The sequence below is a fragment of the Cystoisospora suis genome (genome assembly GCF_002600585.1).
Source record: "Cystoisospora suis strain Wien I chromosome Unknown contig_453, whole genome shotgun sequence".
Taxonomy (NCBI): Eukaryota; Apicomplexa; class Conoidasida; order Eucoccidiorida; family Sarcocystidae; genus Cystoisospora; species Cystoisospora suis.
The window spans coordinates 1-18,365 of NW_027153254.1; the positions used below are offsets into that span (position 1 = coordinate 1).

Here is an 18,365-nt window from a genome sequence, read left to right on the forward strand (position 1 = left end):
GATAGATAGATGGATGGATAGACACAAAGATAGACGGATAGATAGATAGAGAGAGAGATAGATAGATAGATAAATGGATAGACTAGAGATACGTAGATTGAAGATAGAGAGACTGGAAATAGGTAGGTTGAAGTCAAATTTGTGCACAGATATACAGATTGAAGATAGACAGAAGGCTGGTAGGTTGATATTGATATATATATATACATATTCTGTCTGTTGAGCTCTCCCTCTAGGCTGTCCTATTGGATTGTGGAGGAGGAATGAATGGATGACTAATTGCTATCTACTGTCCTCCTATATGGGGTGCTAGTAGTGATACTTCTTTTTTGTCCAAGAAAAAGAGAAGAGTATAAGGAGCTAAGAAATCTCTCTTCCTGCCTGTCTCTCTTTCTCCCTTTCACCTGGTGTATCGACACCTGAGAACTTCCCCTTCTCTTTCTTTCATTCCCATGTCCTGTCTCTTTCTTTCTTTCCTTCTTTCATTCGTATTTCTTCTTGAAAAGTCCTGTGTCTCTTTCCTGATAGAAGACACATACCAGTGCGATGCTGTGTATGGCGGGAATCCGTAAGGAGGCGATCGAGCGCGTTGAAAGTCTCCGGTCGATCTACATGCGTCCAGACACCTCGACACTGCGCTTCACGTAGAGCCGTTCCTAGAGAAGATTCTTGACTTTCTTCTTCTTGTTCCTCATCTTTCTCTTCTTTTCTTCTTGGTCTTCTCTCGTTCTCTTTCTGTAGGAGTGGAGAGCCTTTTCTTTCTTTCTCTTCTGCATTCCTCGATTCTCTTCTCAACAAGCTGCGTGCAGAAGAGAGGTGTCTTTGTACTATGTGAAAGCGTGACTGCAAAAGGAATTGCCCGCTGGGCAAAGCTTCTCTAGTGAATGAAAGATGAGGAGGAGGAGGAGGATGGGGAAAAGAAAGATCAGAGAGAGAGCAGGAGAGAAGATCTTGGAAGGAAGAAAAAGAAGAAGAGAGATGTGAAGAAGAAGAAAAAGGAGAATGGAAAGAGGAAGAAGAGAGATAGGTGGGTGATGTAGGGGGGGGGCATAGGCCTTGGGATAAGAGAGGAAGACGCGCGTGTTTGGTAGAACGAGAAGAAGAAGAAGCAAGAGGAAGAATGGAAGGAGAGGGAGAGAAGTAGCGAGGAGAATACAGTCGATGAGGCAGAGACAAGGCAGGTGAGAGAAAAGCAAAGGAACGCCGAAAAGAGGAAGAAGAGAAGCTAGATTGATTAAGATGTATCGATCGTATACGCTTTCTCCTGTAGGAGATAATGATAGATCGAGATGAACAAGAAGAAGAAGAAGAAGGAAGATGAGGAGAGAGAGAAGAACAAGGGGGAGAAGAAGAAGAAGAAAAGACACATGAAGAAAGAAGAGATTTCGTTGGCTGCTGACGTCCCATCGTGTCTGTGAGGCGAAAGAAGGAAAGGAAAAAAGCTTTCCCCTCTTCTGTCTCCTCTCAACATTCACAAGGAGTACAAAAGAAAAAGACAAAAAGGAAGAAAGATAGGAAGGAAGGAAGAGATATATACGAAGACGGAAAGAAAGAAAGAAAGAGGTAAGAAAGAGATACGAGATAAGAAAGGAAGAAAGATAGAGAGAAGCACGCAACAAGCAGGAGTAGATTAGGTTCTAGTTTCACATCTATATATTTACAAGACAGAGTGAGAGAGAGAGAGAGAGGCAAGGAAAGATAGAAGTCGAAGCCACAAGGGCATATGCATGTCAAGAAAACTTTCTCCCTCACTCTCTATAGATCATGGTATGTATATAGTAATAGTATGTATATAGAGATGGATAGAGAGATAGATCGATCTCTGCGTGTATCATCTACCTGTAAGAGATGTGAGGGCGTTGATAGCTGGGAGAAAGAAAGAGAGAAAAAGAATAATGGAAAGGGCATCTAGTTATCTTTCTTTCTTTCCTTCTCTCTTCTCCCCCGTTTCTGGCGATTCTACTCTTTTTCTCTCCCTTCTTCTTTAGGTCTTTCTTTCTTTCTTTAACCCCTTAACCTGCAGACACTTGAGATATCTAGAGAGAGACAGACAGGGCGGAGAGGAAGAAGAGGGGAGTCCACGCCACGAATGCAGAGAGAAAAAGAGAACCCACACCACACACTCCTTTCTCGAGAATCTTCTTCTTCTGCTTCCTCTTCTTCTTTTCTTCCTTCTTTTCTTCTTCTTCTTCTTTCTGTGAATCGAATTGACAACTGGATTCTAAAGACAGAGAAGTTAAGAGAGACTCTTAGTATCTCCCTGTCTCTCCCGCCCTCTCTCTGTTTGTTTCTCTCTTCATCCTGTCCTCTTCATGTTCTTTTTTCTTTCTTCCTCCTCTTTTGCAGTATCGATGAAGAAGTCCAAGACAATCGATTTCGTCTTGTGTTTCCTCAGCGATTTCTCCCCGCGACTTTTCGCGGGAGATACCAGATGACGGCTAGTTGAAGAGTCAAGAGTTAGAAGAAGTAGACGAAGAAGAAGAAGCAGAACCCTATATTTCTCCCATGAAGAAGAAGGAGAATAAACTACATGCACTCACTGGCTTGGCGTGTTAACCATAGGGCCTTCAAGTGCAACAGCTACTTCTATTAGAGTGACTCCTTAACTGTCTCTCTCTGTCTTTTTTATGTCCGAGATTGTTCCTTTCTTCTTGTTTCTTCTCTCCGTTCAAAAGAAAAGAAACGTTTTCAAGAAAGAAGAGGTCTTGTGTGTTTAGGCTAGAGAGAAGCAAAGACCTTGAGAATCTATCTCGTCACATGTGCATCGCCTTCGAAGGAGTGAAGAAGTAAGCGATTGAGGTGTCTGTACACCTGGAGAAAGGGTTCAGACTCTCTTGACAGGAAGAGCTATTCTTCTCTCACCTGTTCTTTTCTTTCGACGTAAGGATATAAGAGGAGATTGGATGGCTTAAAAAGATGTAAGGTACTCTAACGACCTTTGATCTTCTTCTTCCCTTCACATTCCTTCATACATAAAGATAGAATTGTCTCATAATCTTCCTAGTCGATCTAACCCTTCTTCCCGCAAGTTGTCTCTTTCTCTATCTCTCTTTTCCTTCTTCATATCTCTTCTTTTCATTCTCTGTCTTTCTTTCTTTCTCTACGGGTGGCATCTCGCTCTTTCTCTTCTTTCCTCTTAAGGAATGACCTCTTCTTCCTCGATCTTTCTTTCTCGTAAGATATCTTTCTTCTTCTTCTTCTCCCTCTTCTACTTCTTGTTCTTCTCTTCTTCACCTTTTGTCTATCTAGCTATCTTTCTCTCTTCAGTGAGTTGACCGGCGATGGGGATGCTTTTTATGTTGTGAAGAAGAATCGAAGGATAGACGTTTCTGATCAAGAAAGACGAAAAGAAGAAAAGATAGATAGGGGGGGCGAGGAAGGTGGGGAGCAAAGAACGAAGGAATGAGAGAGGTTTGCTGAGAGACTGTGAGAGCTCGTCAGAGAGAGAGAGCTCAAGTTTTCTTTTCTCTTCCCTTCTCTTACTTTACTTGTTCTGAAGGGAGAAAAGAGAGACAGACGAAGAGGAAGATGGCGAAGCGTGGAGAATAAGAAAGATAGAAAAGAGGGGGTGAAAGAAAGCAATGAATGATGGATAGAAAAGAGACAAAGAAGAAAGGCATGAAGATTGACGATGAAGAGGTAGAGAGATAGAAAGACAAGAAGATTCGGGAGGTCTAGAGAAGAAGAGCTAGCGACAGATGAGGGGGGAGTGAAGGTATATACAAAGGGAGATAGATTGATTAAAGAGAGATACACGGATATATAGATAGATTAAAGAGAGATAGGCGGATAGATAGATAGACTAAAGATGGATAGACAGATGGAGCAGAAGGTAGGGAGTTTGAGGTGCATGAAGTTTGTCCTCAAGTGAACACTGTCGAGACGGTAGAGAGAGTGAAGCGAAGAAGAGGAGAGAGAAGAGGAGAAGAAGATGGGTGAGCAGAGGAAAATGAGGAGACTCAGAGAAAGGAAGGAGAGAAAGAGAGAAGACGGAGAAGAAGGTATTTGTATGAGAGATGAGGAAGAGCACAAGAAAGATAAAAACGTGGAGGGGCGAGGGAGATCACTTTCGTTTCAAGTGTCAGATGAGGTGTACATACACTCCAACCATTTGCTTTCAGTAGAACATGACGGGGCGAATGTCTCTCCACACTATCAATCAAACAGCCCTCTTTCTTTCTTTCATTTCTCTTCGCGGCTTCTTCCCCTTCTCATCTGTCTATACACGCACACCTCGTCTCAAACACCCTGTTCTTCTTCTTCTTCTCATTCTCCTTCTTCTTTTCCTTCTTCTTCTTCGTATTTCTTCTGTCTTGTCGTCTTTCTTTTCTGTCGAGTCTGAAATCTCTCGGAGTCCATCTAAACAGGGCAGGAGTTGCAGATGAAAGAGCACTCCTCCCCTCACCTTTCTTTCCCATTCCCAGGGACAATGCCTGTAGTCCGGCCTTTCTCTTCTTCTTCTTCTTGAATAATTCTGCCCTCCCCTGCTCTTTAGCGTCTCTAGGTCGACTGTAGTTTTGCTTCCCTAGTCTATCCATCCCCTCATACATCTTCATACATGCACATTTATGCAGCAGATTCCTCGGGATATCTCTATGAATATGAATGTGTGACTTTGTATGTCTACCTTATCCCTACATCTACGGGTGCTTTACTGGCGAGCTGTACACATCATTATTCTCCACTTGTCTATCGTTCTTTTCTTTCTACGGTATATCTCTTTTCTTATCAACATGAGAGAGGCTTCATCTCTCAAGGCATCAAGAAGAGAAGACGAAGGAGGGCAAGGAGGATTTCCTTCCTCTCCTTCTTCTCTTTCTCTTCCTGTCTCGTTCTCCGATTCTTCTTCTTCTTCCTCTTCACCCTTCTCTGGTTCTTCTCCCTCCCTTCCTCTCCCCCCCCTCACTTCTTCTTCTTCTGATCCCCACAAGAGTCATCCAGATGCTCCTATCTCTAAGACAAGCAGTGACACCTCCTCCTCCGCTTATCCTCTCGTAGCTTCTTCTTCTCTTCCCTCACGTCATGTTGTCGAAACCTTTTCTTCGTCCTCTCACGCTAAGAGAGACCAAAGAAGTCTCTCGAAAAGTACAGGAGGAGAGAGAAGAGACAGCGCTTCCCTCTCGGATGTCTCCAGCCATTCTCGTTGTGGACCAAGCCATACACCTGCCAAGAATCTCACTAATCCTGCTCTGCTTTCAAATCAAAGTTGTCTTGTGTCTACAAGCCGAACGACTAGCGCTAGCAATAGTAGTAGTAGTAGTGGCTACCCGCCATCGACCCATACAGGGAAGACAGCTAGTCGTAAAAAATCGAGCTCTACAGCTAGTGGAGGAGGGGGGAAATCTAGCTCGGGGGGGGGATATGTGTCTAGTGGGGGTGGGGTGTCTAGACAGCATAGCTGTAGTAGCTGTTGTCGAGCCCCCTTTTTGTATAGCTGCGATCTCGATGGCTTGGTCTGTGTACACATAGGAGGAATGCTAGCCATGCCGAGAGAAGTGTCTTTTCCTTCACAAAGGACATCAAGAGAAAGAAGGAGAAGAAGAATTCCCTCGCAGACAGGAAGAAGAAAGAGTAGCGAGAAAGAAGTAGAAGAGGAAGAAGGAAAGGAGAAGAAGGAGAAGAGGGGTCCAGGAAGACCAGCTGATCCGGAAAGAAAAGAAAGAGAAGACGAAAACATAGAAAGAAGAGATAGAGATGGCGGTAGCTCCTCTTCAGGCGCAAGAGTGAGGAGAGAAGAAGAGCATAAAGAAGAGGGGGAGGGAAGAGATCAAGATAGAAAGATAGGAGAATACACTGAAGGAAGTTACGAAGAGATGGGAGAACTTGAAAAGCGTTTCTCTCCTCATTCGAGACCAACACGTCATCGACAAGTAGACGGAAGAGACTCTCTTCAGCAGAGCAAAAGAGGCGAGAGTCTTAAAGAGAAAAAAGAAAGAAAAGAATCTTCCTCTTCTGCTATCGATGGAGCTGCAAGAGTTGCAGGTAGCGTTGCCGAAGAAGTCTCCAAGGTATATATACACCGCGGTATTCCCGGGAACGAAGGTCAGGACATCTCTTCCAATTTCTTCTCTTTACACGTCTCTCTCTTTGCACACGGTCGAAGATTCTTCCTTCCTGTCTCTTGTCGTCCTTCCTCTCGACGTCCATGCTTTTCTTCTTCTTCTTCCTCTTCTTCTTCCTCTTCTGGAGATAAGACAGAAGAGATTCATCCTCTCAAGCGTTATCTACTTCCTTGTCTTCATAGCCTTGTAGGAGAAGAAGAAGAAGAGACGGGTGTCGCGAACTCTCGTTATGATGACAATGGACGTGACCCCTCTTCTCGTTCCTCTGACTCTTCTCCATCCTCTCCGAATGAAAGAAGAAGAAGAAAGACCAAAGTCCAATCTTCTTTTTCTTCGAGTGAAGGGGAAGATAGAAGACCTCAGCATCGTCGTCGTCGTCGTGGTGGAGATGTCGATTCTTCGACTGTTTCTCCCCCTGTTCAAGATGAGAAGGACTCTCACTATTGTTCTTCTCTTTCTCCCTCTTCGGGATCTTCTTCTACTTCTTCTTGTCCCTCTCGGTATTTCTCATCTGAAGTCGGTAGCTCGTGTGAGGGCACGAGAGCAGTAGAAAGAGAGAAAAAGACCCAGCGGGGAGAGCAACAAGAAGAAGAAGGAGCTCGCATGCATTCACACGATCGTTGTTCCCGGCACCCTACCTTGGAGACTTGCGAGGCGACCAATCATACGAAGAAGAAGAAGACGAAAGAAGAAGAAGAGGATGAAGAGAAGAAGATATCTGACTCTTCTTCATCTCCACATTTCTTGTCTTCCGATGCTTCCCTTCGTGGTCGTTCTAATCATGGGAAGAAGAAGAAGAGCTCTTCTTATTCTCCCTCCTTCTTCTCCCCCTCCTCATCCCATCCCTCTGTTGTCTTTCTTCCTTTCCAAGTAACTCTGCGACTTCCTCTCAAAACAAGCGCTCTCCCTAGAGATGCTTTTCTTCTCTTTGCTCTTTATCGAAGTTCTTGGAGAGAAGAAGGAAGGAGCAGAAGAGAGAGCTCTTGTCTTTCTTCATCTGCTTTCCCTGTGTCGTCTCCCCGTATGAATCTTCCGAAAGGGGGAAGAGAAGAGAGAAGAAGAAAAGAAGAAGGGACATGTATTAATCGCCCTTTATATGCAGTAGGGATTCTACCTCTCTTTGATAATGGAGGTCGCATGCGTCAGGGAAGAGAGCTAGTCAAACTTGTACGTGTCTTCTCTCCTTTCTTCTTCCTCTCTTCTTCTTCGTCTTCCTCTTCTTCTCTCCTCTCTCTTTCTCACATCCTACAGCAAGATTCTTCTTCGTCTTCTCTTTCTTCTTCTTCTTCCTCCTCCCTCTATGCTCCAAAGCTTTCTTCTTCTTCTTTATCGTCTTCACCTGCTTCTACGAAGTCTTCTGATCAGAATCTCCAGGAGACCATTCCTTCTTGCGGACCTTGCTTGAAGGGAGGATTTGAGAAGAATGAGGGTTCCGATCTTGTCTTCTTACGTTCTCTTCTTCTTCTTTCTCTTCAGCAAAGTCAGGATTTCATGACCTCCCATGCTTCGAAGCTTCTCAGTCTTTTGGAAGAGATAGCTCTGCCTCCTTCTCTCTTGCCTTTACCTCTTGCAACAGCTCCTAGCGAGCAGAAGGAAGAGGGAAGAGAAGAAGAAGAAGACGAAGAGCTCCGTTTTCTTCATTGGGTTTCTTCAGAGAAATCTCTCTTTCATAGAGATCATCAGAAGAGAACTTCAAGCTTACCGATTTGTTATACTTCTCCTTTGTGGGTCACGTCTTCTCTTTCTTCTTCTTCTTTCTCTCTCTCTCCCCTCTCTTCTTCTCTCTCCTCACTTTTCTTTACAAGTCCTTCCGACCAGCTTCCTCATGTCTCTCCTGAGACGGTCCTCGCGATTCTTCTTTCACCTTATTCCAGGACCTTAAATCATCTTCTTCTATCTCCTTCTTCTACTTCTTCTTCATCTTCTTCTTCTTCTCTTCATCCTTTATGGCAAGATCTCTGTCTAGATAAAGATAGCTTATCTTTCTTATCGTCGTTGTTCTCTGAGGTGCTGGATATGCCGTCGAGCTCAGAACGTTTCGACAGGAGATCTCTAGAGCATGGTAACGATCTTTCTTTTCTGGAAGCTCTCTCGAGAGATTCTCCTTTCTTTGCATCTCATCCTCTCTCGCTTCTTTTCTTCTTCCTCTTCAGAGATCTTCTCTTGAAAGCAGCGCCGTCATCGAGAGAAAGGAAGAAGCCGTCTATACACAACCCAACGTCTCTCCTCCTCCAGGCTCCTCATTCATCGTCACGTCTCTCTAGTCGCCTGTACAAGAAAGAGATCGCTCAGGCGGGTCGTTGTCTCTCGAGAGAAGAGAAAGATCGCGATAGAGATGAAGGCGCTCCTTGCCCTTTTCAAGCACTGAAGACACTTAGAGAAGAAAGAAGAGATGAACAAGGAGAGATTCAAAGAAGCAAGGAGGAGGAAGAGGAGAAGAAGAAGAAGAGAAGTGGAGATCCCGTGTTAGGAGAAAGCCAAGATGAAGAAGGAGGAGAAGAGAAAGAAGAAGAAGAAGAAGAGGGACCAGGAGGTGTATCTTTCCTGCCACCCGTCTTCACAGCTGAAGAAGAACAGCCACCTCCTTTGCATGTCTTCATGTCTTCTTCTTCTTCTATGGATGATGGGGGTGTCTTTCTGACAAGAAAAGAAGAAGAGGAGAGAGTGTTTTCTTCTTCCTTGATGATAGGAAGAGAAGGAGATTTCTTGAGAGAACAGAAGAAGAAAGAAGAAGAAGAGAGAGAGAAAGGCCAATGGCTTAAAGACGAGAGAAAGAAGAAGCTCGATTCTCCTTCCCATATGAAGCAAGCATCCGCTTATCGCTCTTTCTCTTCTTCATTGCCATTGGGGAGGAGTCCAGGAATCTCTCACGGTGTTCATCTCCAAGAAAACTGCATGCGCGCAGAAGAAGAAGACCTTCCTTCTTCTTATCTTGAGAAGCCTTGTATAGATAGCCCTTGCAATGCACAGTCGTTATTGCAGCCAAGATATCGTCATGTCTCTACACCCCAAGACACTCCCTCCTCTTCATTTTCTTCCTCTCCACAAAGAAGATCTAATCCTTCATCTTCTACATCCCGAGATGAAAGAGGACCCGGCTCTTCAGTCGATGTTTTCTTGTCCCTTTTTTCTTGCTTCTCCTTTTTCCTTTCTTCTTTCTATCCTCTTTCTTTTGCCGAGAGACTCTTCTTCTATGCCTCCCGCCGCCGCTCTCGGGAGTCTCCATTTGCATCTCGGCTTCATCAGCAAGTGTATCTAGAATCTGACCTCTTCCGTCACGCGAAGCTTCTCGATCTCCTAGAGAGAGGGGCCTTTGTGAGCGGGGGCGAGCCTTTTGATGGCTTGGGACAGCGTGGTCTTCAGAAAAGAGTCAAGGAGATTCTTCTTCTCTTACAGCATCAAGCTGATCTTCTCCAGTCTTCGTGTCAAGATCTCCTTTCTCTCTGGCACGATGCAGCGCAAATCTTTCAGCATGTGCAGGCACATAAACTTCTTCTATTCAGAGAAGAAGAAGAAGAAGAGAGGCATGCGCACAAGGAGGAGAAAGAGAGAAAGCGGAACAAGTCAATCAACAAGAAGAAGGAGACAAGAGAAGAAGAGACACATTTTACACATAGGAGAGATCATAAGGATGAAAGTGAAGCAGAAGAAGAAGAAGAAGACAAGGCAATTTTCACCACTCTAGGAGAGGAGAAGAAGAAGAAGAAATCTTCCTCTTCTTGTTTCTTTTCTTCTTTTTCGGGTTATGAGAAGTTCTCTACGATGTTGAGACATATGATTGAATCTCATTTAAGAGAGTCGTTAGCTGTATGTGCAGTCGGTTCAGGAGGGTATCTCTATGTGGAGCTTCCGTTCTATAGTCTTCCCGTCTTATATGCGGAGCCTCGGGTGATATCTTCTTATCCGTATTCCCCTCTCTCTCAAGCTGCTTTGATCCAAAGTCAACTACAGCAACAGATCTCCGAGCATACATACAAGTACGAGCTAGGCCAGCCCCAAGCTTCTCTATCTCCATTTACTAATTACAAGAAGAATAAGAAAATGCTTCCCCATGGCTATCCTGCCAACACCGACCCTACGACTACTACGACTCCTTCTTCTTCTTCGTCTTCTTCTTTCTCTTCCTCTTCTTCTTCTTTATCTCCTTATCCAGGTTCAGAGAGCCGTCATGGTCATACGACTTCGACTCTTCTCCCGCACTCTTCTTCCTCTTCTGCTGCTCTTCCTTCATCTTCTTTGGCTCCTAGCTCGTCTCCTCTCATGATGTACTCGGGGGGAAGCTCGTATCATCTTCCATCTTATCATGCAAGTCTTAAGACGCCCGGGGGTGTTCACCTAGGCACTTCTTCTACTACTTCTACTCCTACAACGACGGGGGGAGGTCTCTCTTCCTCTTCTTCTTCGTCTCCTATGCTTGCTTTTTCTTCGTATGCGGCTACCTTCTCCAATCCAAAGATCGCCACGACTCACACTGCTTTGAGAGGAAGTGGCGGTGAAGGAGGCATTTCAGGTGTATATACACCTCACGCCAATAGTCTAGGGGCTATAAGTCCTCACCCTCCTAGTTTGAATCGCATGCAAATGATGCTAGGATATCCTATAGCTCCGGCAGTTATTGCTCGAGCCCTTCAGCAGCAGTATACCCATCTCTCTTCAGGAAGAGGAGGAGGTGGAGGTGCAGGAAGAGACTTTTCTTTCTTTTACCCCTTGTATTTCTTCTTTGAAGAAGAACAAGAGAAAGGAGAAGAGGAACAACTCCAACGAAGGAGAAGAAGGGAGAATAGAAAGAAGAGAGAGAAAGATCAGCAGTCTCGGGGCTCGTCTTCTTCTTCTTCTCCATTCTTATCAGTTCAAGATCGTTTACCTCCATCTCCTCCTCCTCCTCATACGAAGGTTGGATCATCCGATGGAAAGCCTGTGGGAGATAGAGAGATAGACAGAAATGAAGATAAGACCAAGGGGACAGATGGAAATGAACTAGAAGAAGAAACAATAGCAAAAGAAGCGCTTTCGAAAGGGGGTGCTTCAGAGAAAGAAAGAGAGAGATGTCGTCAGACGACATGTGAAGGAAGGATCCCTGAGACACGTCAACAACAGCAAGTGACAGGTATAAACAAGGACGAAGAAGAAGAAGAGGGAGAGAAAGGTGAGAGAAAGACCAAGATAGATAGAGAAGAACGTTTCTTAACCAAGCGTTCAGCTAAGAAAGAAGGAGAAGAAGAAGAACAAGCTTGTTGTGTCTTGTCAGGGGCACCCCCGGGATCTTTCTTCGTATCTTCTTCTCCTGCTTCTCCCCCTCTCCAATCTCACCGTTATGAGAGAAGCGAGGTAGAAGAGGAAGAGGAAGAAGACGACGAGATGTTTGGACTCCCTCTTGAATCGAATTGGATGTCTGCTACCTGGGACCCCTCTTGTTCTCCTTTCTACTTTTCTTCTTCTTCTTCTACTGCCTTGTCTACAGGATCACCCTCAGATTCCTCTCTCTTCTCTTTTCCTCTCACTCTTCATGGATCGACACCCCGATTCTCTTCTTCTTCTTCTTCTTCCTCTTCTTCTTCTTCCTCTTCTTCTTCTTCCTCTTCTTCTTCCTCATCTTCAGCTTCAGCTACCAAGAGTGATTTAGGAGAGGTGAATGTGGAGCACTCTCGTACATCTCCGGCAGGTCTATCTTCTTCTTCTTCTTTGACGGGGGTGGATTCTCTGTCTTCAAAGAAGAAGTCTGAGACATTACAACATAAAGGAGAAGGAGGAAGCGGCCATAGTAGTGGCACTGCGGGGCGCCCCTCTTCTTCATCTCTCGATGGATCCATGGAAAGAAACAAATCGAGAAGGAAATTTCTTCTTACAGACTTTTCTTCTTCTTCTTTCTTCAGCAGCAGGCACCTTCTGCCTTCAGATCAGGTCAAGACTATGGGGGATGCACTAGAGTACTTCGAAACCATGAGAGTCTTACAAGCAAGAGAAGAAGAACAAGAAGAAGAAGAAGAGAAGATGAAAGAAGCGGATTCGTCTTCTTGTGGTGGTCGTCGTTCATCTTCTTTTGCCGAAGATTTGAAAAATCAGAAGTCTTTCTTCTTCATGAAAAGTCAGAGAAGGTCATTTCTTCTTCTCGATTTCGGCTGGGGTCTCCTGCATCCCTCATCTCTTCTAGGCCAGCCACCTCTCTTTTCTCACTTCTATGGTGTACGTACACCCGGAGAAGCAAAACACAAGAAGTGGGGAGGTGTATGGCTCAGAAACGACCCTCACTTCCCTTCACGTGAGTCAGGTTCCTTCTTGTCGAACTTTCTCTTACGTCCATTTCTTCTTCTCGAGTCTAACTCTCTCTTTCTCTTTCTCTCTCCCTTTCTCCCTCTCTGTCCTCTTTCTATCTGTCCTCTTTCTCTCTCTGCTTTCTCTCTTTCTCTTTCTCTCTCTCTGTCCTCTTTCTCTCTCCCCCTATGTACCTATGAATGAGTATGAAGATACATGTATATACGTATGTACGGATGTATGTGCTTTTATGTATATACGCGTGTCTAGGAATGTGTATGACTATGAATAAGAACCCGATTCATACATAGCCTACTCCTACTGGCTCGAGGTCAGGTGCTGCACGTCTCTCTTGTATTCCCTTCGGGTTGTCTATTTGTCTCTATTTCTGTTGTGTATGCTCCTAACGATCTCTTCGGAGATACTTCCGGTCAACTTCTTTTCCTTCTTTTTGCATGCTTTTTCACGGGGGTCCCAAGAACCGTCCCCTTTTCATCGAAGAAGCTTTTCAACCTTCTTTGTGATGACAAATGAAGCTCTTTTTCTCTAGTCTTGCCTCTCTCTTTCTTCCCTTCTTCTTTTCCTCGTTTCAATCGGGGTCTTTCCTTCTTTTCTTTCTCTGCTCTAGCGTGGAACTTGAGTGCGTGTATAGGAGAAGGCTTCGAGGTCGGGTGTGTATTGAGACCCCACGGGATGAGTCTGACAGGCCTCGCGGCTTTACGTCGTTCGCCCCCTCACTCTCTCGATACGAATGAGAAAGCTCTTCTATGGAAGTACAGGTACACCTTGCATCTTCTCTCGAACGTCTTCTTCTTCTTCTCTTTTCTGTCTTGATCTCTCCTTTCTTTCTTTCATCCTTGAAGGAGACAACCGGGCCTTCTGTCCAGGTGATGCCTTCCTGCACGAAGACTTTCTTCCCCTTTCTTGGTCTACTTCTGCTTTCCCTATGTGGCGAGATAGGGCTACCTATCCATAGTCATCTATGAGCGATCTATCTATCTATCTATGCATCTTTCTCTATCAATCTATCTCTCTCTCACGAATCACCACGGGTATGTATGCTTATGGCAAGATAGAAAGATGCGAGAGAGAGATCAACGTATATCTATATGCATACAGAGGGAGAAAGAGAGATAATAGAGACAGAGTCGAGATAAGGTGCTGTAGGAGGAGGTGTGGTTCTCTCAGTAGAGGTAAGGAATGATGGCACTTAAGAAGCGCATTGTCGTTTTCGGACGCTTTCCCCTCTGAGTAGAAGGGAAGTCCAGTATGAAAGTGGCGAGGAGACATGTAGGAGGTCTAAAAGCTGCCCTTGTGTCGCATGTGTGTCTTCATGTGAACCTTCCTGGATGCCCTCGTCGATACGATAAAGAGGATGTGGGGATCTCCTCTGTCATCTCTCTCTAGATCTACATCAACCTACTCTATGAATGATACGTCTCCACTAGATAGATAGATAGATAGATCAAAGATAGATAGATAGATAGAGTGAAGACTCTACATTTTTGTCCTGTGTTTTCTTAAAGATTAAGTGAAGTCTGGAAGAGGAAGAAGAAGACTCGAAGGGCCTTGTGTCTCTCTTTCTGTGTATGAATATGCACGGGTATGTATGTATGACAATGCATGTGGATGTGTCTTTTATTCTCTTGGCTATTCCTTCTGCTGCTGTAGACATACAGTGGTCTTGCAACATGGCGGACTAGCCAAATTACTCGAGATTGTGGAGTTCCCCTCTCCTCCTTCGTCATCATTATCGTCTTCTTCCTCTTCTTCTCTTGGACTGTATTCTCCTTTTGCTCTTCGAGTCCCTTGGGCTGTATGTACACCTGGGACCAATGTTCCTCGGTCCATTCATGCTCTTCACTCTCAAGTCCTTTCAGTCACATCAGAAACCCTAGGGAGAAAGACAGGGTCACCTCCTGACTATCCATCTCGAACCACTTCTTTCTCTTTTCCTTCTTCTTCCTCTTCTTCACATCCGTTAACTCTAGGAGAAGTCGCAAGAGAAGTGCTCTACTTAACCTCCGGGTGGCCTTATCCTCCTTATGGTGATCTTGAGGAAGCAGACGAAGAAGAAGAAGAAGATTTCTTTAATCCTCAGGGAGAACACTCAGCGGGCGAATCTCGTCACCCTCCCTCTTCTTCTTCTCGTTTCACGAAGCCTTATTCTTCTTCTTCTTCTCTTCCGCTTCCTTCTCCTGTCATTTCTCCGAATGGAGATGCCAGTCTTGGAGAGAAGAAAAGCGCGACGAAGCGGAAGAAATCGAAAGAACGGAGAGACAAGAAAGGCAAGAAAGTCGATTTGCACGAGATAGAAAGAATCGAAGAATGTCTCGAAGTCATCTCTAGAACCTGGAATAGGGGCTCATGGTGTTCTCTCGTCAAAGATGGCTGGGCCCTCGTCAGAGCGGCAACGATACGTGCCTTAGAGAAGATCGGAGACGAATTACTTGATCTCTTCATGATACAACTCGTCCAAGCTATGAGGTATGTACGTACACAAACCAAAGACATAGAGAAACACGATACTAGGTAGGCATCGAAGACAAACTATATAGCTATCTATATATATGAGTCATGTGTTGATATATATCTATCTGTCTATCTATCTGTATCTATCTCTCGATTTCTCTCCATCTAGAGGTGAACCGATAGGTAGAAGAGATCTACATAGAAATGTTTATGATCGCCTTTCTTTCTCGTCTACTTATGATCCTTGCGTCGCTCTTCGTCTTCCTTCGCCCGTGCCTCTCACCTATATGAAGAGCCACAGAGAGGCTTCTTCACACCTTCCTCTCTTCTTCTTCTTCTTCCGATCTGAACAGGCTAGAATCGCTCCTTGTTGTCATAGATAGATTGAAGATAGATAGACCAGAGATAGAGAGATCTCTAGGCTAGGTGTGTTTGTATAGCGGTTGATGGATGAGTCCGATCTCCTATCATGATGAGGATGCGTTCTTATTGTTTTGAGCTTTCTTCTTCTTCTTTTTCTTCTTTTTCTTCCTTTTCTTTCATGTTGATCCATGTTTTCGCGTTCTTGTTTTGCGGCCGTCTCCTTCAGACTCGAGCAGCTCCCCCTCGATGCTCTTGTTCTTCTTCTTCTCCCCTCTTCCTCTCCTCCTGCGGACCCTCCTAGCACGGCTCCGAGGAATAGCAGTAGTAGCAGTAGTCATCGTAGTGTCTCTCTTAAGACCCACCCTATTGTTCCGTCCGCCTCTACAACGACGACAAGTCCCCTGTTTCTTCCATCTCCTTCTGCGCCTCATAGCTCGTCGACAGTCCCTCCTGTCTCCTCTACTATTATCTCTCCTTCTTCCCATCCTTCTTCTTCGTCTTCGTCATTATCGACTCTTCATAGATCTTCGGTCTCTCCTCATGTGTCTTCTTCAAATTCCACAGGAAGAGCAGCAGGGTCGGTGCTGCAAGCCGATGGCTTGCCTAGGAAAAGTGTACATGAAGGTGCTCCTCCAACAACATCTTCGTTCATCTCTCCATCAGGAGATCATCTCTTACCATCTTCTTCTTCTTTGGCAGGTAGTAAGGGTAGTCATTCGACGAGTAAGAATCCATCGTCTTTCTCTACTTCTCCTCCTTCTACCCACACCACGACCACTCCTTTAACGAACTTCTTGATCCGCCGATGTCTGCGGTGTAAAGTGTTGGCTGTGAAGTTCTTCTGGCTACTTCAGTGTGAGAAGGAAGACTCGAACCAAGGTCATATCTATGTACGAGCAGAGCAGAGATTTCTGGAGGCCCTCCGGAAGAAAGCTGCAAGAGGAGAAAGATCTTTTTCGAGAAAAGGAGGAGAAAAAGAAGAAGAGAATGATCAAGGGACCTGTCCTAGGAATAGCAATGACCTCGACCATCACCATGATAAGAAGAAGACGAAGATGCCAAAGAAGAAGAGAGAAGAAGAAGATAGAGAAGATAGAGGAGAGAGAGCGACGGTAGCACACCTCCGGGCTTCACGTCTCTCTTCTTCTTCTGCATGTATGCTGTCGGAAGGAGACACAAAGGGAAGAGGAGAAGAAGAGAAAGAACATGAGGAAAACATCAAGATGGGAGTATCTTCAGTGTACAGGAAGTCGTCGTCTTCTTCTTCTTTCTCTTCATACCCACCGTGTCTTTCTCCATCTACTACAACGACCACTACCCTTAGCCACACTGTGGGGTCTTCTTCTCCTCCTCCTCCATCTGTTCGTCGGGGAGGAGGAGAAGAAGAACAGGCAGAAGAAGATCGATCAACAGCCAGAGGTGGGGGTGAAGATGATAAGAAGGACAGGAGACAGATAGTGGGAAGAGGAGAGAGATACGAGGATGAATGCTTTCTCTCCGCCTCTAGAGAGACATGGAAAGGCGAAGAACGAGAAGAATATGCCGATGAGGAACACGAAAGAGAGCAAAAGAAAAGCGAAAAAGAATACCAGAAAGAAAGAGGATTGCCATCCCATTCAAAGGCGTCCGGCTCTGGAGGGGGGGGGGAGAGTAAAAAGAAAGAAGAAAGACAGAAGCAGAAATCACAAGAAGAAGAAGAAGAAAGAGATGGAGTGGTGCTAGTAGGAAGGACAATGGACTGCTATGAAGAAGAGAGAAGAAGAGGAAGTGTTGGTCATGGTGTCGAGCCTGCTTGTCGAAGGGAGATGTTGGAGAGAGAGAAAGAAAGAGAAGAGGAAGAAGGCAAGAGAAGTAGACTAAGTGTGAGGAGCCAAAAAGACATAGTGGAGAGAAATCAATCTTCCTCTGTCATGAAGGCCGAGGAAGGAAGAAGTAGGAGGAGGAGCAGCAGAAGAAGAAGAAGCAGAAGCAGCAGTCCTAAGGGGAAGTCGGCTATGCTAGCTGCGGAGATCCTCGAGATCTTACAACTTCAAGTAAGAAAACACCCCCTCAAGAAAGAGTGAGAAAGAAAGAGTGAGAAGAGGAATGGCAAGATACTTTCTCCTAAGAACCTTCTGCTGAGATGTGGGGCTTACTACTACTACTACTATTACTACAGCTACTACCGTTGCTGTTGTTTCCTCTCTTCAACTCCTCTTGAAGATCACCTGGGGCTTCTGTACCACCTCCATCGTACACACCCCACCTGCCTTCCACAGCAGACACGCAGATACACATACATAGACATTCTTACATACATACATGCATATTCATACGTGTACATATTCGTACATACAGACATGCATTGTAGGAGTTGTATTTCAAGGAGAGTCATAGTCATCCCAATGATCCTGCAGTAGGGGAGAAGTCGTGGTGCGACTACTCCTATAGTGGCTGTGGTGGTCCTGAGGTGTCTGTACACTTGAGTGTTGGACAGAAGGTGAAGAGGAAAGAAAGGGAGAGGGAAGATGGAACTAAGGAAGATTTGCATGAGGAAGAAACCTCTCCAAGTATACGGAACGGAGTACCCTCTTCGTCTGTATGGGGTTTGTCATTTTCATTCATTGTGGTGTCTTTTTCAACCTTTCCTAAGGGTTCTATTGCTCCTCTCTTCTCCAATTTTTCTTTCTTTCTTTCTTTCTTTCTCTTCTTTCTTCCTTCTTTCTCTCTTACTTCACAATACACGTGTGTTTTCACATCCTTCTGGCTCCCAATGAGCTCTCCTTCTCTCTAGGTGTGGTCTGGATAGGTAAATGCAAGATTAGTAGAAAGAGAGGACAGATTAAAGATCGATTGGAGATAGATAGACTAAAGACAGAGAGGTGGATAGATTCAGAATAGCCAGAGTGGTCTTGTTCGGGGCTTCTCAGAGCCGTGGTGGTATGGGCCCGCTTGTCCCTCCATCCTGCCTGGTCCTATGGCGTGCGGGGCAGAGGGGAGATACATAGACATGAATAAGACTCTTTCGGCATCTCTACCAGAAAGAAAGAAAGACGTTCCTGTATCGTTGTGTCTTGTCTGATTTATAGGTGAAGCTGCGGACTCAGTTGTGTGAGTTGAACAGTCAGATTCGAGATAAAGGAAGAGAGCGCGCTGAAAGAAAAACGGAGCGTCTACGAGAGCTTCTCCTAGTAAGAAGAAGACCTCCCCACTTCTTCTTCATCTCTCTCTCTCTTT

At 45.1% G+C, this 18,365-nt stretch overlaps 2 protein-coding genes across 2 annotated transcripts in view; one reads left to right on the forward strand and one right to left on the reverse strand.

Annotated features, from left to right (window-relative positions):
- Positions 1-536: 536 nt before the first annotated feature.
- CSUI_001145 (uncharacterized protein) lies at positions 537-2,412 on the reverse strand (the record flags this gene model as incomplete). The annotated part of the gene is made up of 1 exon (XM_068061351.1): positions 537-2,412. A coding segment is annotated over exon 1 (870 nt), but the record flags the coding sequence as incomplete, so codon positions are not given.
- A 3,149-nt stretch (positions 2,413-5,561) lies between these two features.
- CSUI_001146 (phosphatidylinositol 3- and 4-kinase) overlaps positions 5,562-18,365 on the forward strand; it is a gene marked incomplete at its 3' end in the record, with an annotated part of 13,005 nt that continues 201 nt past the window's right edge. The window contains exons 1-5 of the mRNA XM_068061352.1: positions 5,562-12,321; positions 12,943-13,093; positions 13,986-14,801; positions 15,376-17,182; positions 18,218-18,319. Of these exons, the coding sequence (XP_067926673.1) occupies positions 5,814-12,321; positions 12,943-13,093; positions 13,986-14,801; positions 15,376-17,182; positions 18,218-18,319 (9,384 nt within the window). The 5' untranslated portion in view covers positions 5,562-5,813. The remainder of the gene's footprint in view (positions 12,322-12,942; positions 13,094-13,985; positions 14,802-15,375; positions 17,183-18,217; positions 18,320-18,365) is intronic.